Source organism: Mustela lutreola, chromosome 12, assembly GCF_030435805.1.
Source record: "Mustela lutreola isolate mMusLut2 chromosome 12, mMusLut2.pri, whole genome shotgun sequence".
Taxonomy (NCBI): domain Eukaryota; kingdom Metazoa; phylum Chordata; class Mammalia; order Carnivora; family Mustelidae; genus Mustela; species Mustela lutreola.
The window spans coordinates 32,741,359-32,768,583 of NC_081301.1; the positions used below are offsets into that span (position 1 = coordinate 32,741,359).

The following is a 27,225-nucleotide window of genomic DNA, read 5'->3' on the forward strand; positions in this document are numbered from 1 at the left end:
ATATTATCCTTTTCTTCTTAATTCATCTATTACTTGAATCTAACAGTTTTTATTGGCTTTCAAGGGCTCCAGAGCACTGAATTTCAAACGTTGTTTAGGGTGGTGGGGGGGCCTACCCCCACAGTAGAGGAATGAGGAGAATCAGATTTAAGTGTCCAAAGACCCCTGTATGCATTTCCTCTCAACAACCATGAACATAAAAATCCCAGAGACACCAGTTCTTTAGTGTTTTAACATGAGCTTACAATTAGTCTAATTTAAAAATGTAAGCATACAACTAGACTTTACCAAAGAGGAACGTGTTTATTTCACTTAAATTCTTAAAAATACTTTTTTGGCAGTTGACACATAAAATGTCCTAATGTAAAAAAATTTCATTGAAAAGAAAAGCATGAAAAAACAGACCCAAAATGTTAAGATTTTATTTACAAAGCTTCTTTGTTGTACAGAAAGTAAAAATGCTGTTACAGTCTTGGTGCAACTGGTAGCCACAGACGGCTGGCTCACCAATCACAGCTCCCCGCGCTACAGCAAGTCTGACATGAAAACCTAACAACGCTTACAATTTTGTTGGGGTGAAGACCCCAAGCTTGATGGTGAATTTCCAAGAGGGGCTAAATGAAGAAGGTGGAATGTCACAGGAACTATTCTTTGGCTCTTTGGGTGGGTGGGTGTCCTGGGGTTTGTATCACAGCTACCTTTTTTTTTTTTTTTTTTTTTTAAACAGCTACCAAATCCATATGAGCAGTCCAACCAATACTGAACAGTTCTTTCTTTGCAAGTTTTTTGGGGTCTTAATCATCTTCTCCTTCATCGTCTGTTTCTCTCTTCCTCTTTTCACCTTTCCCACTTTCTTCCTCTTCTGCACAATAACAAAAATTCACTTTGAGACAATCGGAAAAGTATTTGCCTATGTTATTGTAACAATGTATTTGCCTATGTTATTGTAACAATGAACTTTTGACAGTTGGGAGATTTAAAACCTGTAAGCTTGAACGGACTGGTAGGTTGCTGATTTTAAGGGTATTAACGAAAAAGTGCAACTAGCAACTACTGAATTAAGAAGGGCAACATGCCCAGCAACATCAAATGACAGCGAAGTTAACCCAGTTTTCTCCATTTTAATGTGCTGTCTTTAAGTTGACTCACATTGTAGCAACCGAGTGTTTAACTCAAAAGGTATTTCTTAGAATCCTCAAGTATCTGGTATTCATTCTTGAGGATCTAAGAATACCTACACATCATCCTGTTTTTTTCCAACCAGTAAAAATTCAAGGCTGTATCAACGAAATTACCTAAACACGCATGCTGTTCCGAAAAGCTCCCTAAGGGCGGTACTGAGCCCTACCTACCGTTGCACTCAGGGTTAAGTTTAGTCCAGTGGCTGGCACAGACAGCAGATGCTGAGAAAGTACAAACCAATGGAAAGCAGAGCAAACAATCTGGTACTCTGAAACTCACACAGGTGTGAGAATCTGTATTTCCAACAATTAACAAATAAATAGCTGTTTCATTGGTTTTGGTTGTGGTAAGGAAAAGAAGTAATAGTAATAAAGTTGGAAAGATGCTATATTTATATTTTGCAAAAGTTATGATCCAGTTATTAAAACTAGTGAAAGACTTCCCAAACCAGCAGTGTCAGGTGTGGCAGTAATCCCAGCACTGGGGTGGGTAGGACACACTCCAGGCACCAGCCAAGGGCAGCCTCCTGTCTGCGCACACCCACTACCGCCTGAGCCCAGGCGCCCCGACAGCGCTGTACAAGCACCTGTGAAGGCTACCCAGGCCAAGGGAGTCTTATTTTGTTCTCTCTTTAGTTTCAAATTCAAAATTAATGGCCATTTCCCCGTGAATTTTTAACTGAGGAGGACCTACGTGCACGCGTAACACCCACCTTCATCTTCATCTTCATCCTCGTCGTCTTCATCTTCATCAACTTCTCCATCATGTCCAAATTCTTCTTCCTAAAGACGAGTAAATAGCGAATGCTATTGGATTAATCTGCAAACTTATAAGTACAGAAAGATAATTTGCCAATAAATGTAATAATTCATCAAGGAGAAAACCTTTTAATATTATCTTTATCTACTTGAATGTCCTGAAATCTGTTCATTTTTCTTTTTTCTTTTTTTTTTTTTTTGTTCATTTTTCTGAATAAGCTTAAACTAAAATTTTCTTTATAAACTGCTTTTTAGGATCTTAACTTTTTACTTTGTTGCCTTTTTCAAATATAATTCCATCTGTCCTCCCCACTGCATAAGAAAGCAAAATGGAACTAAGAGAATTTGTGGTGTCAGACTTGCTGCTTTCTTTTTCTATATTCTTTTCTTTAACCTTCTTTAATCTGACTTCTGGTGTAATACTGAGCTTCCTGTCCTTCTAAAGTCACCTATTCTTTTTTTTTTTTTTTTTTTTTTTAATTTTTTAGATTTTATTTATTTATTTGACAGACAGAGATCACAAGTAGGCAGAGAGGCAGGCAGAGAGAGAGGGGGGAATGCAGGCTTCCTGCCGAGCAGAGAGCCCGATGCGGGGCTCGATCCCAGGACCCTGGGATCATGACCTGAGCCGAAGGCAGAGGCTTTACCCCACTGAGCCACCCAGGGGCCCCCTAAAGTCACTTATTCTTACAGGGGTCTTACATCTTTTCTTCATTACTTTCCTATTTATTGACTCTAATTTCATACATAAATAAGCATATATACACATATGAACACACACACACATGCCCACATAAATTATGTATAGATATACATACACACCATATACGTAGATATAAATAAATATATAGAGAGAAAAAGAACTGTCTGTGATCCAAGCATTGGTTCATTTTCCCGGATTTCCATTCTACAGGTCTGACAAATAGTGTATCATCATATTTAGTGGATCCACTTTTTCCTACAAGTATTCCTATGGCTGTTTTGATTCTACATTCCTTTCTATATTCATTCCCCTGAAGAGCTAATTCAGTCTTAAGGTTTCAAATATTAGCTGAAAGACCTTGTATTTTGAGAATTTGCTTTATTTTCATTTGTATTAAAAGTATAACCCCCTTTTCATTTATATTAGAAGGATTTACCCTAGTTATATAAAATAGAAAAACAAACAAACAAAAAAAACAAACTGCTTTTTAGGGGCACCTGTGTGGCTCAGTCATTAAGCATCTGCCTTCAGCTCTAGTCATGATCCCAGGGTCCTGGGATCAAGCCAAGCCCCACATCCGGCTCCCTGCTGGAAGCCTGCTTCTCCCTCTCCCACTCCCCTTGCTGTGTTCACTCTCACTGTGTCTCTCCCTGCCAAATAAATAAAATCTTTAAAAAATAAAAATAATAAATAAAACTGCTTCTCAGAAGCATTTAATTTGCCAGATGTGTTTAATTAGTATACAATTTATAATAAATAATTCAAAAAATGATTTTAGAACCCTGAATTTCAGAAGAGAATTTTTATATGCTCATCCCCATAAAAAGCTTCTTTTAGGAATTTAATTTCATTAAATACCTATGAGATTAAACAAATTGCTCAGCCTTTCTTTTTTTTGTACTACAAAGCAACGTGCATTCTGATGACATCCCATTTTCTCTGTTTTCATAACTTCCTTGAGGTCTATCAAAGTCAAGTCACTCATTTCTCCTGTCCTTCTGTGGCATTCAGCTCCTCAGAGGTGTTCTATCACTGGGTGTCCCATAAACTAGACAACTTTCAAGATAGGACCTTTCAAGACAGGAACACATTCTTGCTTAACTTTGCATCCCCACCTCTTTAAAACAACAGGCATTACATGTATTTACTGAATTAAGCTGAACATACAAGAACAAGTTCAGACTTGGTAAACATATCCTTCCCTTCAACACAACCAAGGGATGGACATACTATCAGCTCACAACACTTCGTTTTCTCACCCTATGGAAAGGACATTCATTACTTCCTAAGTTAAAGGGTCAAAACTTATCCCACACAGCCAAGCACTGTGTCTAATTTGCATTCTGTAAGCATTCTGCTTAGTATTTACTAAAAAGGGGAGGAAAAGAATTCTATCAATCATGTCATTATTGGTCTATTTACAAGTTTACTACTTTCATCAGTAGCCCATTTTCTTTCTTTTCTTAACAACAGCAGCAAAAAAGACCTCATTTTTAGCTACAAATAGGAAACAGCAGCAAACAGTTATACCAACCTCCCCACTGACTTCGTCTTCATCTTCTTCTCCTTCTACATCTTCGTCTTCATCTTCATCCTCTTCATCATCAAACTCTTCCTCCTCACCATCCTCATCCTCCTCATCTTCTTCATCTTCTCCTTCTGAAACAGTCCAAAGGAGTTCATTAAATCCCCTCGATGGCCCACCAGGCACGCATACTAAGGTGCTAGGGCACTTTAGGTCGGTCTATGAGACAAACACTGGGCTACACCAGTGTCTGGGAAACCCATGTACCACACTTGCCCCCTTTCTCCCAGGGAGCTGTAACCTTTATCCATCAGAGCTCCTTTATCCATCAGTCCCCTTACATCTGGAGGCCAGGAGTCCTGATGGACTAGCTGTATACAACAGCTACTGATGAAAGGACAGAATTCCTATGATCTGCTTCAAAATAAGGGAGAGGGAAGTAGTTTGGGATGTAAACGTATAACATAAGATCAGCCATGAACCAGTAATTGTTGAAGCTCAGTGATGGGAACGTGAAAGTTAGTTTTACTGTTATTTCTATCTTTGTCTATGTCTAGAATTCTCCACAGCAAAAAGTTATCACACACCTTCACCAAATAATTAACACTGAGCTCCTTCTCTGCGGTAAGGGTACCACCACAAAACCAGAGGCAGATGAGGAACCTGAGAAACGCTCATAAGCCTATAATGGGAGGGTCAGCGTGGGTGGGGAACAAGAGGCAGGCTGAGAGGCACCTGCAACCTGTGTCTCTACTCCAGCTGGTGCAGGCCTGGAGGCTAGCAGTTCTTACCGCTCCTGGTTCTAGAGCCTGCTGCGCTGGCCAGCTTCCTAGTCTCTGCAGGCTCTTCCCTTTCTTCTCCGCTTGGCTAACACGATTCAAACCTTTGGGTCTCAGTTAAACATCACTTCCTCAGACAAACTCGCCAGACCTCCTAATCCTGGCTCATACGCTCTCACACGAGCACCTGATACTCCTCCATTATCACATGCTTTACTCACTTGGGATTACTTAAGGTTTCTCAGCAGACTGTAAAGACCAAGGCCAGGAACCATGTCTCCTTTCTACTTTCGAAACTATATTCCACAGTCCCTGGCACATAAAAGCTCAAACTTGTTGCTTGACTGATACTCGCTCTCAGGAGCTGCTCTCCACCGTCCAAGGAACTTCCTTACAGGCTCTTGCACATGTGGCCACTCGACTTGTTTAAGGTGAACTTAGATGACAAGGGGCATGACGAGGGTTTTCATGACTACCTGAGAACCTTCAGTGAAGGGAGTAAGTGATGTGAACATATTAACAAAGTGAAAAGTCCTATTCTGTGTCCGCTTTACCATCCTACATCCGCTCCTTGTTTGCCTTGTCTCCAATCTGCGGTCAATCTGCAAAGATGCTACCAGAATATTACACCATTAATTGCACCCAAGCTGCCTGATGTTTTTCTCCTTTATTTTTCTTGACCATTTGTTTTATGTATTTTTCTCTTTAAAGAGAAGATATTTAAAATAATGCTTCAAATACAGTAATACCACAAACTGCAGCAACATTAGGAATTCTAGGACAGTAACTTTTCTTTTTCTTTTTTTTTTTTTTTTTTTTATTTATTTATTTGACAGAGAGAGATCACAAGCAGATGGAGAGGCAGGCAGAGAGGGAGATAGAGGGAAGCAGGCTCCCTGCTGAGCAGAGAGCCCGATGCGGGACTCGATCCCAGGATCCTGAGATCATGACCTGAGCCGAAGGCAGCGGCTTAATCCACTGAGCCACCCAGGCGCCCAGGACAGTAACTTTTCTTCATGCTGACTTATGTGAAAACTGATCATTCTGCTCTAAGCCACTGGAGGTGAGAAACTATTTACCCTGAGTGGCTCAGAGTCAGTGAGTCACCGTGCAAGGAGAGCACAAGACCATCAGGAAAGCGATTTTATTTACATTTGGATACAACGGACACATACCTACTATCTGTGAAGTGGTAGGCCTTGTGAATAAAGAGGACAAAAACCGTTTCTACCCAAGATCATCACAGCATAGTTGAAAGGGACAAGAGTAGCAGAGAGTGACAGGTTATGAAAGAGGTAAGCAAGGAAGAGCTTTAGCATGCGCAAGGAACCTAACCTAGCTCATGAGCATCAAGAAATGCAGTCTGGAAGTGCTGACAAAGCTGAGTTTATAAGGGTAAGTCAGACAGTAACCCAGAAAAGAAACGAACAAGGCAGGGAAGACAGGAGATGATGGTCCTTTCAGTAAACTGTAAACCACAAATACTTCAATGTGTTAGGGCTCCAAATTTGAGGCTAACAAATCATTTTTATTTTGAATCATTTGAAGGCTTCAATGTCCCAAGAACTTATTAAAATTAATTAGAGGTCCTAGTTCCAAATTTAATGGAAATAAATTCCCTATACACATGGAAAGTAATTATTGTTCTCAATACCAAGAACATTCAACCGCTAATCACGACCTTTGGCGGGCAGAAATTAGGTTCACTGGATGTTACCCCCACCTACCTTCATCCTCCTCTTCTTCATCCACACCATCCACCTCAGCATCTGAGTCAGGGGCTTCCCGATCCTCTCGATCATAGCCATCCAGATAGGTCAGCTGGGGCAGGAGCTTGAAGACACTCTCTCGGTAGTCATTCAGATTAGTAACCTCACAGTTAAACAGATCCAGGCTTTTCAGATATTCCAACTTTTTCTGAAGAAAAGGATTAAGAAACAAAATTTCTAAACCAAAGGAATATAAGCAACAAAACCCATCTCCCGAAGAGGTAAGATTCTAGGCTCTGTATTCATTTAGCTGCTACTGACTCAGCTTTATACACAGGTAAACATCTCAAGTCCTTCACAACCTTTATAATGCGCCACTAGATTTTAGATTCTACAATCTACCTTCTCTACCTTCTCAGAGAACTGTCTTTTTCTGGCAGCATTAGTAATTTTAAGAAAAACAAATTTGAAAAACTATTCATTAAAACCGGATCTTTTCACAGTATGAGACAAATCAGAGTTTTAATAAATTTGGTTCAAAACTAAGTTTTAACATTCAAGTAATCAGATGGCCAAAAGAACTTGTTGGATATCAAGTCCAGTCTTCAATGCTCTGGGGTGGCAGGATGGGGGAAAACAAATTCATTCAATTAATCAATGCATCAGTTTTGAAGTACTTGTAATTTCTATTCAGAGACACAGATGTGAAACACAAGAGAATAGCATATAATAAAGCAAATGATAACAATTATTGGTAATGGTTATTCTCCAGAAAGAGACGAGTCAGTACAGGCTGGGGAAAGGGAAGGGGCACTCAAGAGTTGAAACTTCTGAAGGAGAGAACAATGCTCTTTTTTTAATTTGGGGGGAAAGGATCAACACCATTACCAGACCTTCCTGATATAAATTTCTTCTGATTTTACCATACCCTGAAATTTTGTTGCAATACCTCATTTGTTTAGAACTTTGGTTTAATCTATCTAATGTACAAAACACAAAATAGTTGGTATCTGAAAGCTTGGGTCGAGGAAAGTTTTCTGAGTAGCCAAAGTAGATAAGAAAATGTCCATGTATTTTACTCAGGGACTCATTTGCTATTACAACTGTGTAACAATATTTCAATCCCAGCTTTTGCAAATTGTGACTAAAGGTGAAGGGAGACTCTGGGAGGGCAGAGGGAGTATATTACAGGCAAACAGAAGAGAACAGCAGGAAGTAACAGCAGACCCTCTTAGGAAGGAGAAGAGGGCCAAGTGTTTAAAAAGCAAACACAAAACATCAAGTAGTATGTAGCCTAGTGCCCTCTAGAATAGGGCCAATAAGCACAGAGGGCACAGGACATGTACCTTCATAAATGTCACTTTTAAGTGTTCTGAATCAGGAGAAAAAGCTTGGTATTCTCTGAGAAAGTAGTACTATAACAAAACAAAAACAAAACTAAGAGGATCTCTGCATGAAGTAAGCTGCAAAAAAAACCAAAAACAAAAACAAAAAAAAAAAACAAAACACTGTTCAAAGGCTTTGATGCTTTATTGGGAAAACTATTTCAACATTCACAAGCCCCAGGAAGAAATGCAGATGGAAAAAACCTTGTCTTCAGGACTTGAGGTATCTTAGTGATCTGGGAGTTAGAAAATAATCTAAAATCTTCACCCTAAAGCAGGGCTTGGCAAAAGATGACCGGCTCATCCTGGCCCACTGCCTGTTTCTGTAAAATAAGTTTTATTCTAACACAGCCACTTCATTTGTTTATGTACTATGTACAGCTTTTTTCGTATTAGAATAACAGCAAAGCTGAGTAGCTGCGACAGACCCTATGGCCTACAAAGCCTGAAACATCTATCTGGCCCCGTAGAGGAAGGGCTGCTGACCCCTGCACTTACAGGATCTTCATCTTCCTGGTCAAAGAGGTTCCCACACTTGTTTTATTTTCACTGAGCAGCCCTTGGGAACTGAGAGCCAGGCAGGGACACAGAGCAGGGTTACGGCAACAGGCAAATGCACTCCTCCAAACACCAATGTACAGTGATCCGAGATTTTATGGATCAAATAATGTGCTTATGTAAGTCAGTCCCCTGAGGTCTTAAGAAAGCGGTCCCCAGCCCTTCTAATCATAGGGAGAGCTGCTTTTATGTTGTGACCTCCAGAAGCCCAGGTAGGGCTTCCTGCCAAAGAGGGGAAAAAATGTTGAAATACCACCCCAGACAACTAGCTAACACACTGGGAACTCTTTTCTCTTCACAAAAAGGTTGTCTCTGTACAGCTAAGATACGACCACAAGTAAATTTAGGCAGCTTTTCAAAGTCTAAAAATTCTTCACTCAAGGGAATGAGCCATTTGCTTTTCAAAATTATTCCCTAGGAATGGATGCACAAAAATGCATACAACCCCTGATCTTTCACACTCTATGGTGCCTCAAGCCCCTTCTCTAGTTCCACCTCTTGTCACAGTACACAGGGCCTCCACCTATTTCTGAAACTCCAATGAATCTGTGAAATTTTTGGCTACTTCTTAAGAACCCATTATGAATAACTCAAACATGCCAAACAGTATGCTAGAAAACAAAGTGAAAGTAAATAAACAACAACAAAATTCCAAGTAACTGTAGTACTCTAGAACTGTTTAAAGTAATATAATTGTGCTTTAAGGCCCCAAATATACTACCCACAGATTTAGTCAGGAACCCAATGAAATGTGTAAATAGTGCTTTAAAAAAACAAAAAAACAAAAAAACAAAAAACAAACAAACAAAAACGCTCAAAAATCAGAATGCTACCACACCAGAAATGTGGCCTAAAACTAATAGGCTAGCCATAATAAACATTAAACATTTTATTAACAATAATTTTGCTTGCCTTCTTAGAATTTAGAAGGGCTTTGGGGGATGGTTTGGATGGCCCAGGTCTCTTAAAAAAGGTGTCCAAGGAAGTTTGAATTGATGCCTTCTTTGTCTCTCGATTAATGTCCCTGTAGCAAGCAGAGGCATTCACAATCATTGCAATGACTGTAAGAACTGGGCTCAAAGTAGACGGTGTTCAAAATGTACGTGGTTAATGAGGATGAGAATGGTGTTGTTCCCACTGAAGAATACTTTCAGAAGACAAAACGGACCCAACATTCCCCCCTTCATCTTCTCCTGCAGTTTTATTTTATTCCAAGATATAACTTTAGGAGACCTACCTAGCACCCCCAGGCACCTGAAGAGCAAGTTTAGGAGAATGGTGGGAGGTCAAGCTTTTCCAGATGGCCCTGGCTGTGCAGCACTGTGGCTCTGTCACTGGCTAGCCTGGTGTGTGACTCTGGACAAGGGATTCGGACTCTCCCAAGCCTCAGCTTCCTCATGCATAAAAAAGAGGGCCGTGTTATTTCTTATTCTTTGCAGAAATGTGAGGATTACTAACGAAATCACATACATGAAGCATCTACTGCAGTGCATGGTACATAGCAGATCCTCTAAAAATGGTAAATACAATTATTTACCACTCTTCATTGTCCTAGGGGACCTAGATGTTCACAGCCGCTCATACATCACTGACCAGGTCAGGAACGCCCAAGAAAACAACTCCCACAAAATGTTTGCTTCTGCTCTGCCTCTGTGTGCTAGACCATGGACAAAAACTTCTGGTCATCAAAGAGGACTCGGGTTGGCAGAAGAATTGGCCAACAGCCAATGACCCACCATGGGAGGCACTGCGTGGCACTCTGTTCTAGAAAAAAGGGGTTCTTAGATTGACAGTAACCCTGAATCAATAGGCCTATCATAGACACATACACAATGAAGGAAGATTCAGGAGAGACTCCAGCACTTAATTTAGTGCTCCTCTTGGAATTCTCCGTTTAATGTTAATTTGGGTATGGAATAAATATGAAGGCAAAAAGAACAGGTCCCAAGGGCAGTGGAAAGAATGCCAGAGTTGAATTTAAACCTCTACTTTGCCATTTATCATGTCGCCACGGAGTAATTATTTAAGCTCTCTGAAGTTGGTTCCCTCATCTCTAAAAGGGGGACAGTCGTTCTCTTTTCTCTGGGTCACAGGAGGACACAATGGGCCAATGTTAATGTCCTTGAATACAGCAAAACTCACTAATGTTTGCTGAAACTGGAAATGGGGATTGGGTTAGAGGAAAAGAACAAACTAGTAAAAAGGAAGGAGCCCAAGTATCTGGGTGTACCTACAACGGAACAAAGGGGCAAATTCACGAAGCAAAGGTGAGAAACAGGCTCCCAGCATTTGAGAAACAGGAGCTAACCATGGTGCACTGAATGAAACATAAAAATAAAGGGACTCAATAAAAGGTGATTTAACCTATGTTAGTGCAGAGCCTTAATTATTGATTAGGAGAAAAAAGATGCTATAATTCTGGCAGGAAATCCTCTCTGTTAAATGAAGTCACAATCCTCTCTGTTAAATGAAAAATCGACAGAGCATTCTGTACAAGTTAGGTGAAACTCAAATATTTTAATGTGCTGTGACATCAGAATTGATAGTGATAAGGTGTCTTATCCTCTTGGGTTTTGCTCTTCTGGATCCTGAGACAGCTCCTACCTGCTTGCAAAACCCTCTCCCAATTAATGTTTGCTAGATAAGTCAAATGGGAAGACTGACTTAATGTATGAAACACATGTAAAACAAGTTGGGAGTTCCATTAGCCTTATTAAAATGGAATTCAGGCTCAATGACAAATTTACAGAATGCAATATTTAGACAAATCAGTCACTTAACAATCTTGAATTCATAGCACTTTCCCAGTGGCAGCCACACAGAACAGCCTGGGAGGCTGCCCCACACCTTACATTAACCTCTCCCTGCCCTCTTTTCTGCCCTACAACTTCCATGTGGCCTGGACCCCATTAGCACAGCTTCCCAACTTACAAAGCAAAGTTAAGCACATTACTGTATTTTATTCTCAGAACTCCTAAGTATAAAGTAGGGCAGAGCTTATTATCCTCCCTGCTTCCTAAGTGAGGAAACTGAGGCCCAGAGAGAAGAAGCAATTTGCCCAAGGTCACACAGTAAGCCTGTAACCCAATTAGCACTTAACATTTTACAGCTTATCCCAGTATGAAAACCGAGGATTCGGGGGTTCCCATGCAAAACTTAAGGCGACAGTGATCCAGCGGGGCACAAGATCAATTAGAAGACCTAAAACTAACTGGAGCTGTCCTTGGACTGTTCCATCTACAATTCAGATATGCCATCCAGTATGAACAGCTTTTTCTGTAAAAGTATAAAAGTATAGACTAGCCCGGCCAATGTGAGGAAAAAAAAATTTAAGATAAATGTTTAAGTCTATGGTCAATATAGGAAAGTTAAAAAGGACAAAAAAAAGGAAAAAAAAAATTTCCCCTTGGAAGGAAACCACCACAGTATCAGGCAGGGAGAGCAAAGCCACAGGAACACATAACCAGAGATACCCTGATCTTTAAAACTTCTACAGAAAGTGTTGTAATAAAAACCACCACCTTCTTGATGAATTATTATCATTTCCAAGCATTTCCCGCACTATAAATAAATATGAAAATGAAAATGACCAGTAAGTCCTGGTTTCCAAGTCCTCACTTACTTACCAAAGGTTCCAAGGTGCTGATATCTTTCAGTTTATTTCCACTTAAGTTTAGATGTGTAAGATTTGGAAGTTTTTCTGCTAACATGTCCAGACCTCCAAAGATTCTATTGTCACTGAGCTCAAGCTGCAAGAGAATATACCACACACATACAGATACACACAGAGAAACACCTATCATTAAGGTGTCATAAGTAGCTAATACAATTCTTAAATACTTATCAAGATCAAATAATCTCTGCTCCTGTTAGGGCATGTTTATTCATTTTGTTTGATTAAAACCAGATTATGTAGTTTACAGATCCCAAGAACATTTGAGGAAAGGAGGAGAAACAGAATGGATAAGAGCTGCATTTTCCTAACCAGCTGCTAATTAGTTTGCTCAAGATCTGGCCCTGACATCGGTGAATCCATTTTCTAACCTAAAAAGTGGGTCAAGACAAATTAGAATTCTTTGAGAAGTTGCAACAGTCTATACCTGCCAGGAAGGGTAAATGGTCTGTGCATTCTAAGCAGCTTATTCCATGTGCCAAACAAAGCTCACTATGCCCCACTTGAAAGCTGATCTGGTCCTATATAGTTCTGACACACTGGAAGGTTCTCTACCTGGAAGCCACCAGACAGTGTTGTTCCGAAGACTACAGGAATGGCACAGGTCCCAAAGCAAGCCCTTAAAGAAGCACCAAGACCTCAGGAAAGTGAGTGGGCCAACAGCTTCAGGGCTGCTGAAACCAACTCCCCAGAGGCCACTTCTTGCATAAACCCAGCACTAGCCTTTATGAGAACCTACTCTAATTTCTTAGTGGCAGGTCAAGCAGCACAGCAAGTCGTGTGCCAATGAAGGAATGAGCCTTCACTGAGCAATCAGAACCCGAAGTGAAAGAAATTAGAGCCAGAAGTAGTAAGACAGTCGAGGGCATATAATTCAAACTCTTCATTTTGCAGATGAGAAAACTCGGACCACAGAACTGGTTTCAATTCTCTAGTTTAGGTGCCAACAACAGCAGCCAACCACATCTAACTCTTACACAGTACCTACGTGTACTTAGGTACAGAGCCAGGCACTGTTTGAAACACTAGAAATATGAGCTTATCTACCTACCTTTTTTTTTTTTTTTTTTTTTTTTTTTTAAGGATTTCACAGACAGAGATCACAAGTAGGCAGAGCTGAGGGGGGAGGCAGGCTCCCTGCTGAGTAGAGAGCCTGATGCGGGACTCGATCCCAGGACACTGGCATCATGACCTGAACCAAGGGCAGAGGCTTTAACCCACTGAGCCACCCAGGTGCCCCAAGCTTATCTGCTCTTATGATAACCCTATAGGGTAGGAAGAATTATTATCTGGATTTAAAAATGAAGAAAATGAACTATAATTCTGTGACTTGCCCTAGATCACACTACAGTTCCAGGGGTGACCAAAGACCTAAAGCCAGGCAGGCTAGCTTCCGAAGAATTCGTCCTTCTCACTATGCTATGTACTCAGAATAGCATGTAAACTTCATGTAATTTAGTCTTTGGCATGCAATGAAATGAACTACATGATACAGAAGAGAGGAACTTTTAAAAACTTAAATACTTGTTGAAAGAATGAATTTAAAAAACAACTCAAGTCCTCGACTTAGGTGTTACTAAATATTTCAGAAAAGGAAACACAACACTTCTAAACATTTTTTTCCTTCCCATGGGATATTCCAAATTATCTAGTCATGCTCTAGATTTGTAAATACAAATCTATGGGCATCTGGGTGACTCAGTTGGTTTTAGCGTCTGCCTTTTGCTCAGGTAATCTCAGGGTCCTAGGATAGAGCCCCTAGTGGGGCCCCTGCTCAAGGAGGGAATCTGCTTCTCGCTCTCCCTCTGCCCTCTCCCCCATGCTCTCTCACTCTTCTCTAAAATAAAAAATCCTTAAAAAAAAAAAAATAAGTCTTATCAACAAAGACTCAAGTGTTTACGGAGTCTCTTCTCTAAAATAAAAAATCCTTAAAAAAAACAAAAAACAAAAAAATATAAGTCTTATCAACAAAGACTCAAGTGTTTACTGAGATTCCAGTAAATCAAAACAAAAACAGACTACTTTCTTTGGTTGGTTAGAATGTCACACATATGTAATATTCCTATCCTTTCAACATGAATTAGCTTAAGGAATAGAGACAGCAAGGCAATCTGCCAACACATTTAGTGGCATGTTTATTTTGAAATGAAATCAATGTGTAAATTTAGTAAACCTGGGATATTTACACACTAAAATATCTTTCAGAACCAGTTTCTTTTTAAAAAACAATCTGTGCTCCAGGGTAGGAAGAAAAGGAAGTTTGTTATCGGTTGTGAGAACCTCTTGTCTGCCTTTATGTTTGATATGTAGATCTCTCCACTCCTCCCTAACTCTGCAAGTAAGTGATTAACAAGGCTTCAGAAGGATTTGATAAAGCCTCTTTATAGATAGTCACTGGTTCACTTCTCTTCTGAGTCTGACAGAGTACACACACACCACAGTAAAGAGGAAAATGTATTAGGATGCTAGGAAAACAGAACTCGAAATACACACTAGGATCACACGAGCAACAAGTCTATGCAGATACATGCTTAGAAAGCCATCATTTGTTTAATGGGTTAATCAGAGCTCCCAGTGTCACCAATAACTCATGTAAATACAAAAGGATTACACCTGAACCTCTAAAATAGATGCTTAGACGAAAGGAACAATATACAAATTTAAATATAACAGGATTATTCTTTCTGATAGGAAGCTAAGTTACCTGAATGTCTAAGCATTTATTACCTAAGGCAATAAATTTAAAAAGTTTCCGGGTTGGTTTTCTTTTTTAAATATTTACTAGATTGAGAGAGACAGAGAGAGCGTGAGCACAAGCAGGGGGAACAGCAGGCAGAGAAAGAAGTAGACTTTCTGCTGAGCAGGAAGCCCGATGTGGGACTCGATCCCAAGACCCTGGGATCATGACCTGAGCCGAAGGCAGACTGGTAACCGACTGAGCCACCCAGGTGTTGCGGGGTTTTGGTTTTTAATTAATGTACTTTACCCATAACAATCTCCTCTCAGGACTCAAAGCAAGCTACTGAACAGCCTACCTGCATTTTGCCCAAATCTCATTACAGATTTCTCTGTGTACCTTTGGATAAAAGTTCTGCTTAAATTCCCTAATAAAGTGAATACCAAACAGTGGAAAAGCCTGCAATACTTACACATACTTTTCATTATGTAATAGAGAAAGTACTGGTTTAAGGAAATAGGAGATATGGGTTGTTTTGGCTCAAGTGCTAACCTCTTTTGTAGGTGGCTTTAGGCAAATACCTTTCTGAGTCTATTGCTAATGCCTATAAAGCGAGGGACTAGGCTAGAATCAAGCGAAGTTTCTTCCAGTTTTGACTTTCTGGAGCCCCGAGACCGTTACATGTGCAAGGACATGAGAAAATATTTTTCTAGAGGGCTTTTTTTTTTTTTTTTTTTAAATTGGTGGCATGACTGATTTACAATTAGACCAATGAAGTACTAACAACGAGCCATAGGCTAGGATGAGAAATACTGTAGCTTTGTTACAATGAATTCTTGCAGTCACAAGACATTTTAAGCTTTCTGGTCATTAAGAATTACACAATAGGTTTGAATGATCAGACTACACATCTGAAAAGTTTTTACTGAAACTCACCCTTAATCAACAAACATAAAACATGAAGAGTGAGAGGCACCTTTGGTTCTTAAACCAGAGCATACTAAGAAAAAACCACAGCTAACATTTTAACATAGAGCAATTAACCAGTAATAGCTTATTCACAAAATAATTATTTTTCATAACTACTACTTATTGAGCATCCAACACGTCTTATTCCTAAACATCACAGCAGTTCTGTGAGGCTGGGTGGTATCACCAGTTTATAGGTGAGGGAAACTGAGCCTTAGAGAGATTAAGTACCCCGCAGAAGATCATCAGGGAACTGGTGGAGCTAGAATTCAATCCCAGATATGCCCAGGTCCAAAGGCCACGTGCTTTCTGCTAAACTAACTGCTTCCTTACAGGTAAAATCATACATGTTTCCCTTTCTCAAGATGTTCTCTCTTTTACTGCTAAAGACAAAGTACTTACCTTTTTCAATTTAGGTAGTTTGGGGAGATTTGAAACTGAAATCAAGCCTACATTTATTAAACTGAGGAACTCTAAGTTCACAAATTCAGCTGTTAAGCCCTCAATTTTCCCATCATTTGATTTGCAATTATCCAGGACAAGTTCCCGAACCTGTGGATGACAAAGGGGAAAGAAGGGAAAAAAAAAAAAAGCTTTCAGAAACACATAAAACAAAGAACGAAGCAAAACCTACAACCATAAACACCCAGCAAAAACATCCACATACAGGGGCGGCCTTAGACCTAGATCACAGTTATAAATAAATGAAAAATGATTAAGCACTTAGTAACAATATACTAATAGATAGCAGGAATGGAATGTTACACCACAGTATAAATAAAGATTTAAACTCTTTACTTTCCACAGACAGAACTGCAGTTCTTAAAATATAAGTGAAGAAACTATATCTTCCTTATTCCTTTTCCCAGGTCTGTTCCCCAAGAGGGGACTTTAACTATGAAAGCAGAGAAGACACCGCCCCACCCCTACCCTAACCCCACCAGCTGAGTCTCCCTCAAGGCCCAGGGGACTGACACAAGAAAAAGAGGAAAACTTTATTTTTCCTATCAAATCCCTAACCAGTTTTGGCAAGAGGTTTCTGCACTACACATTTTCACTTTTGGTTTTATTAATCTTTACTAAGATTTTCTTGATAATATAGAAGGGGTCAAGATGCAAGAGGACTTAATTCAAAACAAAGATCAATTTGGGTTACATGTGAGAAAGCTATTTCTACAGAAGAAAACTGTTAAGACATTAAATTAAGTTCCTTTTTCAGGCCACAAAATCTTCTTTGTGGGTCCTGTAATTCAGAATTCCAATCCATCCAAGTGTACCGTATCTGAAGATTTTATTTATTTGTATTCATTTTTTAAAATTTTATTTATTTATTTGACAGACAGAACACAAGTAGGCAGAGAGGCAGGCGGAAGGAGAGGGAGAAACAGGCTCTCCTCTGAGCAGGGAGCCTGAGGCAGGGTTCAATCCCAGGACCCTGGGATCATGACCTGAGCCGAAGGCAGCCACTTAACCAACTGAGCCAGCCAGGCGCCCCGTTATATATATTTATTACTTTAAAGTGAGCTCTACACACAGGATGGGGCTTGAACTCCTGACCCCAAGATCAGGAGTTGAGTGCTCTACTGACTGAGCCAGCCAGGTGCCCCACAATTCCAAATACTGATTAATTAATAAAAGTCTACTGTGTATCTATCAGGCTAATCCCTACTTCCACTCTTGCTCTGTGGTGGACACAAACTTGCAACTTTTTAACACATTTTAGTCAATTTACACTGATGCAAATTAGACTTAACAGCCAAAGGCTTGTGGTGAATCTACCATTTTAAATAGCATTAATCAAGCATGCATGTGGAAGGGAGATGCTCACAGTTCTACAATGAGAATATGAGCTAATAATGTCTTCATCCTCCCATACAAAATCCAAAGGATACTACTCTAGTAATTGCTATCATTTACGAAGCACTTACTCTTTTTTTTTTTTTTTTTTTTTTGCACCACTACACCTTCCCGTCTCCCCCCATTTACAGAGAAGGACACAGATTTAGAGTCTGTGATATCCACAACACCAAAACTTCTCACTTGCTTCTTTACTACTTCTCATTACCCTGTTTACTTCCTCCTCCTAAGCCCTGGTTACAGTGAGGACACATGCAGGCCAGTTACACCTTTTACTTCTTTCCTTCCTTCATTCCACACTTCTTTACACACCTCTGCCATTTTCTCCTTTTCTGGGGAAAAATCACATCTGAAAACTTAAAGTGTCAAGTGAGGTGGGATGGGCTATAGGAAGAGATGACCGAGGTCATATCCTGGCTCTTCCATTTAGGACCTGTGTGACCTCAGAAAAGTCACTTAGCCTCTCTGCGCCTCAGTTCCTCATCTGTGAAGGAAGAAAATAGTATTCATGGCATGGAGCTGCAGAGGAGTAGCACCTGGAACACACTAAATGCTAAAAAAGTAACCTCTGGGGAAAGGGATGAGGGGAACGACAGGGACCTCTGCTTTTATTCATATCTGTACTGGGCTTTTTATAAGCATGTATTTCTTTTGTATTAAAAAAAAAAGGAAAACCAACAAACCATAAAAATAAAGTCAACTATAATTGCTCACACATCTAGAACAGCAATACTACTAAAAGTCCTCATTTGGTTTGGGGGATTTTCTATGACTGTATCTCACAGAGAATCCAAAATATTACACAGAATGACACTAATTTGCCAAAGCCAAGTGAAGAGGGACTAGAGTTAGCCATATTGCCTCCCAGCTCACTGGGTGAAATCACCTCTTGGTTATTTCTTTCAACTGATAAAATTCCACTGTAACTAGGGTCATCAAAAACTACCATAAAGATTCAAATGTAAGCTAAAACAGGTCTGCTGAACCAACAGAATAGGAATCAAGAGGAGGAAACTGGGAGGGGGAAAAAAAAGATGTTAAATGATTCAGATCTGCGGGTTCAGTTGCTGGGTGTGGAAAATGATGGAGGGGAAGCTGAAGTCTGGCTTAGAGAAATGGGAGCCATGTAGCTAGATGCAAATAAGTAGGGAGCAGATTGGGAGGGGCAGATGTAATGAATATCATGAAGGATACTGAGTTTAAGGTTCCCTTTGGATGTGTGGGTACAAGTTTCCCCAGACAACAGGACATGTGGTTTGGGGTGCAGAGAAGGGTTGTCAGTTCTGTTTTTGGAGTCATCAGGGTAGAAGAGTGAAAGGGTGGAATCCCTAGGAAGAGGACAAAGGACAGATTGCAAAAAAGATGAGAAGAATCAGGAATGGTACCAATGGTGGAGTACTGGTTTCAAACACCTGTAAAGGCTTCTGAAACAAGGCACAAGAAGTTACTGAGGAAAGGACTGAAAAAATTAGAAAACTTCAATGCTCATCAAAAAGGGACTCCTTTCCAGGATACACGGTGGGATACAATGTGAAGAATGGATTCACTTTTATATACAGAAAATCTCTCAAGAAGAGAAAGGGAGACCTTCCTTTATAACCTTATTTAGCGGGCAACTGGGTGGCTCAGACAGTTAAGCATCTGCCTTTGGCTCAGACTGTTGATCTCAGTGTCCTGGGATCAAGCCCTGTGTCAGGCTTCCTGCTCAGCAGGGAGTCTGCTTCTCCCTCTGTCCCCCCAACTCATGAGCTCTCTCTCTCAAATAAATAAAATCTTAAAAAAAAAAAAATCTTATTTAGCATTTCAGTGATGATAATATGAATCTATTAGGAGAATAAAGACTTAAAAAGTCACCACTAGATTTCAAGCTTCATTATGGGCAGGGTCTTGTCTGTTTCAGTCACCACTATACCCTAGGTATGAGAAAGAGCTTTCACAACTGTTAGATGATGAAAACTAGTCACAGGCTTATCAGAGTACTGATAGAGGTTTGTGTCAGGACTGTAGGGGGTTGAGCAGATGCAGCAATAGAAAACCTGGATATAAAAGAGAAACTCTTCCTGATCATGAGCATTATCGTATCAATGCAAGAAATATCTGTCACTGTTAATATTTTGGTATTAACTTACTCTTTGTGTATTTCAAATATAGGTGAGATAAAAGTCTGTTACTAAGCATACTTTTAACAACACTGAATATTTTTAATGGCTAAAGAAATTAGAGTATATAGGATATACCACAAATTACAATCCTCTTGTATATTTCTAAGTTTCCCATTTATAAATAATGGCATGATACCTTTTTACATAAAACTTCTGTAATCAGGATTCTTTCCTCACAATCTATTGCTAGGTGAAAGAATAGAGACATCTGAGTCTGTTATTGAGTTCCAAGTTCTTTTTATATAAAATGGCAACCAACCCCTATTATTTTTTGTGACCTTTCTTGATATACGGAAATTTTAGATATTTGCGTTGTCTTTTTCTCAAGGATATCGTTTTTACCTTAAGAAGAAAAAAAAAAAAAAAAAAGAAACGTGGACAAAAAACAGACCAGCCAAAAAACTACAAAACATCACTTTAAAAAAGTTGATGTGCAACTACAATAAAAACTGCGTATTAAAAATGAGATAGATCATTCTACTCTTGTTGGAAGGTAGGGCGCTCCTCCTATGGAAAAAGCCAGGATGGATACAGGTGTAGGTGAGTTTATAAGTGGGAGAGCAAGAAGTTCAGGGAATGCACACCTGAGACTTTTAAATTTTCTCCACAAGTAGGGCACCTGAGTAGCTCAGTTGTTAAATTTTCTCCACAAGTAGAAGGTAACAGAATTTACTGGGCTGAGTCAGGCAGAGGATTGTACGGCTCAGCAGAGAAGGCATACCCCTTGACTTTTCCAGGAAGGCTGAAGTAGTAGTAAAGAAACCTGACAACCCTGGACGGGAGGCACAGTAAGAGGACAAGCCCCTGGGAAAAATGCACAAAGTGGGAATTACTGAAGAAAGCAGAGACCACAGGGTTCCACTTGGGGCTCTGCCTGAGGACAAGAAGTCTGGAAAGCCAACTGTCAGCAGCTGCCTTCTAGCTCATCTGAAGTTCTACAGAGGAGCATGGTGAAATGTGTCTGCTCTCAGGCACTGCATCAGCAGCATTTGAGGAAGTCTTCCCCCTGCCCTGTTCCTTGCTATGGAGGGACCCTGACTTGCTTGCAAGCCCGGCAGAACTGTGGGAAAGGGGACAGTGAGCAGGGAGTTGGGGATAGATAACCCCATGGCCTCCCAATACAGACCCAGAATAAATGAGGGATTCTAATCAAGAAAAAATGGCCCTAGTTTCTCCTCCTGTTCCAAATGCTCTCCGAGCTACTATCTAAGGAGGTAAGGCTGGGCAGGCATTTGTACATTTGGGTGTACAACTCAGGGAGCTATTTGATCCAAGATAAAGTTAGCTGGCTTTCTGTTTGAAGACCGATAAACTTTAGAGACCAAATTTACTCTTCATCCTTCAATTTCCAATTAAATTAGATCTTTCTAAAAATATAAATTCAAGATAAATACTTAAAAACTATAAATAATCCATATTATTTCCTATTTAACTCTTGTTTTTGTTTTCTGTGACTATCAGAAAAACCATTATTTTCTACTACTTTTTAACCGAAAAATCTGAAATATACTATAGTCAAGTTATGGGGATTGGTGCTAGCAGAGAAAAAAAATCAAGCAATTTTCCTTTCATCCTCTCCAACCTGCTCTCTTTCCACTCCTCTGGCTATTGATATCAATTTTACCTAACTGGTTTGGAACTGGTTGGGTGATCTTCCCCAATTAGAACGGTTATAACCGTTACAAGGAGGGGAGAGGTAAAGGTATGGAGGAATTATAGATCATTTTGAGTGATCAATTCCTTTAATTAGAAAGTTAATACATGGTTATTGCAGTAAGTGAAATAATCTGAAAATGTAGAAAAAGTAACTCCTGGCATCCTTGCCAACTTTCATTCTTCTGAGTTAACCAATGTTCCAAACCTTCTACTTTACCATTATTTTAAAATGATGTTTTCAGACACTTACATGATTTCCCTGATATGAGGAATTTGGGAAACAAGACAGAGGATCATAGGGGAAGGGAGGGAAAAATGAAACAAGATGAAACCAGAGAGGGAGACAAACCATACTGAAGTTGCTAGAGGGGAGGGGGTGGGAGGGATGGGGCAGCTGGGTCATGGGCACTGGGGAGGGTATGTGCTACGGTTGAGTGCTGTGAATTAAGACTGATGAATTACAGATCTGTATCCCTGAAACAAATAATACATTATATGTTAATAAAAAATAAAAATAAAAAATTTTTAAATGTTTTCAAAATGACAGAATATATATTAATGGTTCTCAATTGTATTTAGGTGACAGGACTGTTAGCATGAAAGAAGGAAACACCCATATCCTATTGGTTGTATAGGTAAAGAAAGGAACCATTCTGAACAACAATTTGACAGAAGACAGATTCACATTGCAAGAGGTTCCTTTCAGTACTACTTAAAATGGCAAAAAAACTTCTAACTACCCCCATAAATTATGATCTACGCAACATTAACAATGAAACTGCAAAATAATAGTAACACACAGAGATAGAGAAGTTTACTGTATTTATATATATACATTAAAAGAATGTGAATTTGGAAAATATTAAATATTTGGTAGACTATATACCCAAATGTCTAGATGGTAGAAATCTCACACCCCCCCCATCCTATTTTATTTTTATCTACATCTACTATTTTTTTCTTCAATTTAGATATAATACTTTAAAAATGGGGGGGGGGAGGCAAGCAAGTTGCTATGTAACCAATTAGAATATCCCACTGTGCTGAAAATTACATTAAGAAACTTAAGACAGAAAAAGTTGGGGAAAAAATGTAAAAGTGTAAAGTAGGAGAAACAGAAGTGTCTGTCTCCTAAGGTTACTCTTATTTATAAGAGGAGTGCCTCGTCTTTGCACACAGCCCACCTAAGTCCCACGGAGGCATCCAGTGAACCACAGGAATTGCCTGCCTTTCTAACTTTGAATGGAAAACTCCCAACAGCTAACATCAAGGCTGGTGTCCCTGGACGCAGAGTTAATAAAGTGCTCATAACAGAGGGCCACGTTTCATGCAAGGGAAGGATGAGAGCCTCACATAAAGAACAGGTGTTCTTTCCATTCTGGAATATAACTAAATAGTGTTTCACTAGCCCCATCAGTGTTTTAGTTCACATCTGAAAATACCATCAATTTCCGTGGTGTATATGGTATTACTAGCACTGCACAATTTCTTCTCAGTGAAGTAACTGACGATACAAATATTTTGTATAAAATATTTCTTATCCTTGCCTATATTTTGAAATGATGATCTTCATTCTTTATGTAGATTTTTAAATGCCATCTGCGGCACTTTCCCACTATGAGAACACACCTGATAAGAAGAGCTGTTTTGGTCGTAGGAAAAAACCTGAATTACATATTTCTTCACAAGTCCCCTCTTAAATGTGCGTACTTGTATTTATAAGGAGTAAGACCATAGTAATTGGTGAACTGAACCTACTATCTTGGTCTCACACACTGTGGCCAACACAAGAAGGTAAGGGTTACCAGAGTCATCTTCAAACCTCAAAATAAAAATCAAAAAGTCACATACACAATAAAAGCCTATCTGGCCTTAAGAAAAAAAAAATTACAAAAATCATGTGATCAAACCTCTACCCTCCTCAAACACTTAGTTCTCATTTGACGGCATTAAGTTCAACCACGGAATGCATATATGCGTTTAAAAGTCTCCTGTCCGTATTTTAACTGTACATCCAATGATGGTTCTTTTCTTTCCCCCCAAATGACAAGAGTCTGCAGGATCCCAGAGGCCAAGCCTACTCTAACAGCTGGCCCCACAACAAACATAAGGAGCCATGTGACTGAGTTTGATTTTAAAGAAGTCCTCTTCCAACTTTTCATTTGCCTCAATGATGATTCTTTCGTGCAAAGCGCTATTTAACTCTTTTAGAATTTCCTTCAAAATCTAGAGCATTCTTTCCCCTGAAAAAGCCTTCAATTTAAGATCAAAGCTTTCCTGTCTTAAGAGCCGAACTCTTGCTGAGTCTCCTCCTCAGGGTTCCCAGGGGAGCCTTCATGTGTCCCCCAACCTTAGCAGGCTTCCAGAAGGGCTCCCAAAGCCCCTAAACTGCAGCAGTGCAATTTAGATACCTCCGGGTTCTGAGGCTCCAAGATGGAAGGCACTGCTGTCTAGTTCACCCTGCTTTTCCAGGCCCCACCATACTGCCGGTACTCAAATATTTAATAAACCAATAGTGGACTGCTGTAGCCTAGTGCTATCCAATAACAGTAGCCACTAGTCACCTGCTGCTTTTGAGCACCTAAAATGTGAATAGTGCTACTGACAAACTGACTTTTAATTTAACGTTAATGAAACAATCACATGACTAACCTGTCTTTGGCAAGAGTATAAGGCCTAAGTTGATTACTTGAAAAGTTTACACCTGCTCCTACTTAAGTACTTCTAAAAAGTAATACACTGGTTACTGCATATGTGAAAAAAACTCCATATAGTGGGAACTTCAGCCCAGTTGTGTCTCCCAGAAAGCATAAAAATTCTCTTATCAAACTTTTAGTTCTCGCACAAAGAGTTGAAATCCTAGTTTTAAAGCCCTTTGAAGATCCACGTGCACACTTTTGGAAATTTTGGCTAAATTTACTCCACATTCTACTAACTTGCAGCTCGCAGCAATAATGCAAGGGTCTGAAATTAACAACTTAAAATGAGAACAGAACTCTTTTAAGTCTTAGGGTGCGAAAAGGCTTAACCGTTCAATACACTAGCACGTGGCCGACACAAAATGTCTGACTGTGGACGGAGGGGACGGCCGTGGTCGAACCCCAACCAGAAAACCCAGGGGACCAACTGGCAACGCCCACCCCTCAGGTCCTCCAAGGACGCGCGGGGAGGCTCGCCGCGTACCCCATTTGTGGGGACACACCAAGCGAACGCTGGTTGACAAATTTCCACAAGTTGGCAACTTGTTACCACAGCTGCCTGACTGCACGAAGCGCGCCCATCGCTCGACTGGGACAGGGTGGGAGAACTTCCCCCTAGGCTTCCCCACCGCCACGGAACGCCACTCACCCTAGCCCCGGGTCTGGCGGAGGCGCGGCCGCCCCGCGCGGGCACCGGGGAACATGGCCCCGCGCCCTGCCGCCGGGAGGGCAGGGGTGGAGAATAAAGAGGCGATTCTCAAAGGCCCGCCCGCAGCTCACGCAGCCGCCGCGGCGAGTGCCGGCCTCCCTGGAGCACGTGCGGGGGCAGAGGCCGCGGAGACCCAGCGGCCCGCGAGCCCAGCCGAGGCCCGCCCGTACCCCCGGCGCCTGGCCCGGGCGGAGGCGGCCGCCTGGCGTTGCCCTTTTAAGAAGGGGGGAGGGGGGACGGCAGCGCGCCCCACAGGAGTCGAGCCGGAGGAGTCAGTGGCGGCCGCAGCGCGCAGCTCCCGCCAGTGCGAGCAGAGCCCCGGCAAGGCAGACGGAAAAGCCACCGGCTGAGCCCGGCAGCGGCGGCCAGAACACACAGGCCGGCTTACGCGGCGGAGGGAGACAGGCGCCCGCCAACATGGCGCTCTGTCGGACCGTGGCGCGCCCCGGCTGGCGCGAGGAGCCACAGCCCGCCCACACCGAGGGGCCAGACTCCGGGCAGGGGCCCCAGGCTCCGCCACCACGGCACAGAGAAAAGGCGAAAACGCCGCCGCCGCCAAAACGGCTGGCCTGGGCCGACCGGGACGCGCCCTAGGAGACCGGGAATGGGGAAGGCCCAGAGGACGAAAGGGGAGGGAGAGAAACAGGGGAGAAAGTTTTATTTTTAGGCTTGAAAAATGGCGGGAACCGCGTCCTTTTTTCAAACTTGGCCTCGGGAGAGACGGCGGTTGCGCCACCTCCGCCGTCCGGCTCGCCCCTCCCCCGCTCCGCGCGCGCCAGGCCGCGCCCGCCCAAGCCCCCGAGCCCGCGAGGGGGCTCCTAGTCCCCCTCAGAGGCCGACAGCCCCCTCCTCACCCGACGGCCCCCCACCCTCGGCCCGGCCGGTGCCAACCGCGAGGCCCGAGCGGAGGAGTCCCCGCCCCGCCCGAGCCCCTTCCGCGGCCGGCCCGGGGGCGCGCGGAGCCCCGGCGGGCCCAGCCCCGGCTGGCCGCGCGGCTCCTCGGCAGGCCCGGCCTCCGCCCGGCCGCGCATCCCGAGAGGCTGCAAACATGGCTCCCAGCGTTACACAACCCCCTCCTCCCTCCCTCGCCGCCGGCCACACGCACACGCGCTTCTCCGGGAAAGGACCCCGGCGGGCGAGGACCTCAAAGTTTCCTTTCCCCCACCCCACCGCCTTCCCCAGACGGCCGCGGGGGCCCGCGGGCGCCAAAGAGTTAATCCCCGCGCGCTCGCTCCCCCCCTCCACGCCCGCCCGCCTGCCCGCCTTTCCCGTCCGAGCCCGCGAGCTGCGCCCTTCTCCGAGCCGGAGCCGGCGAACCCGCGGCCCGGGCCCCGCAGGTGGCCACCATTACATGCAAGTCATCGGGGGGGGAGAGGGCGCCCAACGGAGGTTCTGCTTACAGCTGCCGGGGTCCGGTTCCTCAGCTCCAGGTGGATCCTCCTCTTCATGTCCATGTTTCCCTCTTCCCCCCTCTTCAAACTTAACTTTCCGCGGCGGGGGCGGAGGGGGGAGAGGCGTCCCGGCCTGCGCAGCGAGGGCCGTCGGAAGGGGTCTGCTGGCGGTAGAGCCCGGCGGCGCGGTCCCAGGCAGTGGGCGGCGTGCGGGCTGGCGAACGGAGCCCCCGGAGCCAAGTTACTCACGGGAGCGGAGAGAAACCATGGAGGGAAAAGGGGGCTGGAGCGCAGCGCAGGTCTCACTACCGCCGCCCCCGGCCGCGGCCCCGCACTGCGCTTAAACCGGCGACGCGGCGCGGGCGGCTGCTCGGCTCCACTCGGCCCCGCGCGGCGCTGCTCGGCTCGGCGGCCGCTGCTGCACCAAGGACGGGGCGGGGAGACGCGCGGCGGGAGGGGCGGAGGCCGGGGGTGGGTGGGGGGAGGCGCAGCCCCGGGGACTGGAGCGACTTCCTCCCTCCGACCGCACGTGGGGTGGCTGATGTAAGACCTTGCTCGGGGGGCTTCCCCGTCCGCCGCGAAGCCGAGACCCCCGGGCCCCACCTCGCCGATCTTGGAGGCGGGTCTGAGGCTCGCGCTTGGACGTTTGCCCGGAGGGCTGCGGGGAACCGGGAGGCCAAGTCCGTCCTGGGAGGCTCGACCAAGCCAGCCCGACGCCCGCTAAGTGGGCAGACGAGAGAGCGCTGGACCCGCCTTCGCCTTCCCCTCCCTCATGCTGTACGAGGCCAACAACCCGAACTCCGCTCTCCTTGGCCGGGCCGGGGAGGGCAGTG

The 27,225-nt window shown here is 42.9% G+C and overlaps 1 protein-coding gene across 2 annotated transcripts; it reads right to left on the bottom strand.

The window, feature by feature from the left end:
* Positions 1 to 398: 398 nt before the first annotated feature.
* Positions 399 to 26,780, bottom strand: ANP32B (acidic nuclear phosphoprotein 32 family member B). 2 transcript variants are annotated; one of them, XM_059141921.1, is made up of 7 exons: positions 26,402 to 26,779; positions 16,321 to 16,470; positions 12,226 to 12,348; positions 6,675 to 6,864; positions 4,178 to 4,302; positions 1,895 to 1,964; positions 399 to 862 (listed from the first exon to the last, which is right to left on the bottom strand). In XM_059141921.1, the coding sequence occupies exons 1-7, from the start codon at positions 26,453 to 26,455 to the stop codon at positions 795 to 797; spliced, it is 780 nt and encodes a 259-aa protein (XP_058997904.1). In that variant the 5' UTR covers positions 26,456 to 26,779; the 3' UTR covers positions 399 to 794. The 2 variants fall into 2 exon arrangements, with proteins under 2 accessions (XP_058997904.1, XP_058997905.1); XM_059141922.1 differs by lacking the exon at positions 16,321 to 16,470 and having other exon boundaries at positions 26,402 to 26,780.
* Between the last annotated feature and the right edge of the window lie 445 nt (positions 26,781 to 27,225).

Excerpts from the sequence above, each read along its gene's own strand:
- ANP32B (XM_059141921.1), bottom strand. The coding sequence starts at position 26,455 with ATGGACATGAAGAGGAGGATCCACCTGGAGCTGAGGAACCGGACCCCG. Across the intron at positions 16,471-26,401 it reads GGAACCGGACCCCGGCAGCT|GTTCGGGAACTTGTCCTGGA; the intron begins GTAAGCAGAACC and ends TGTCATCCACAG. Across the intron at positions 6,865-12,225 it reads TCAGCACCTTGGAACCTTTG|AAAAAGTTGGAATATCTGAA; the intron begins GTAAGTAAGTGA and ends CCTTTTCTTCAG.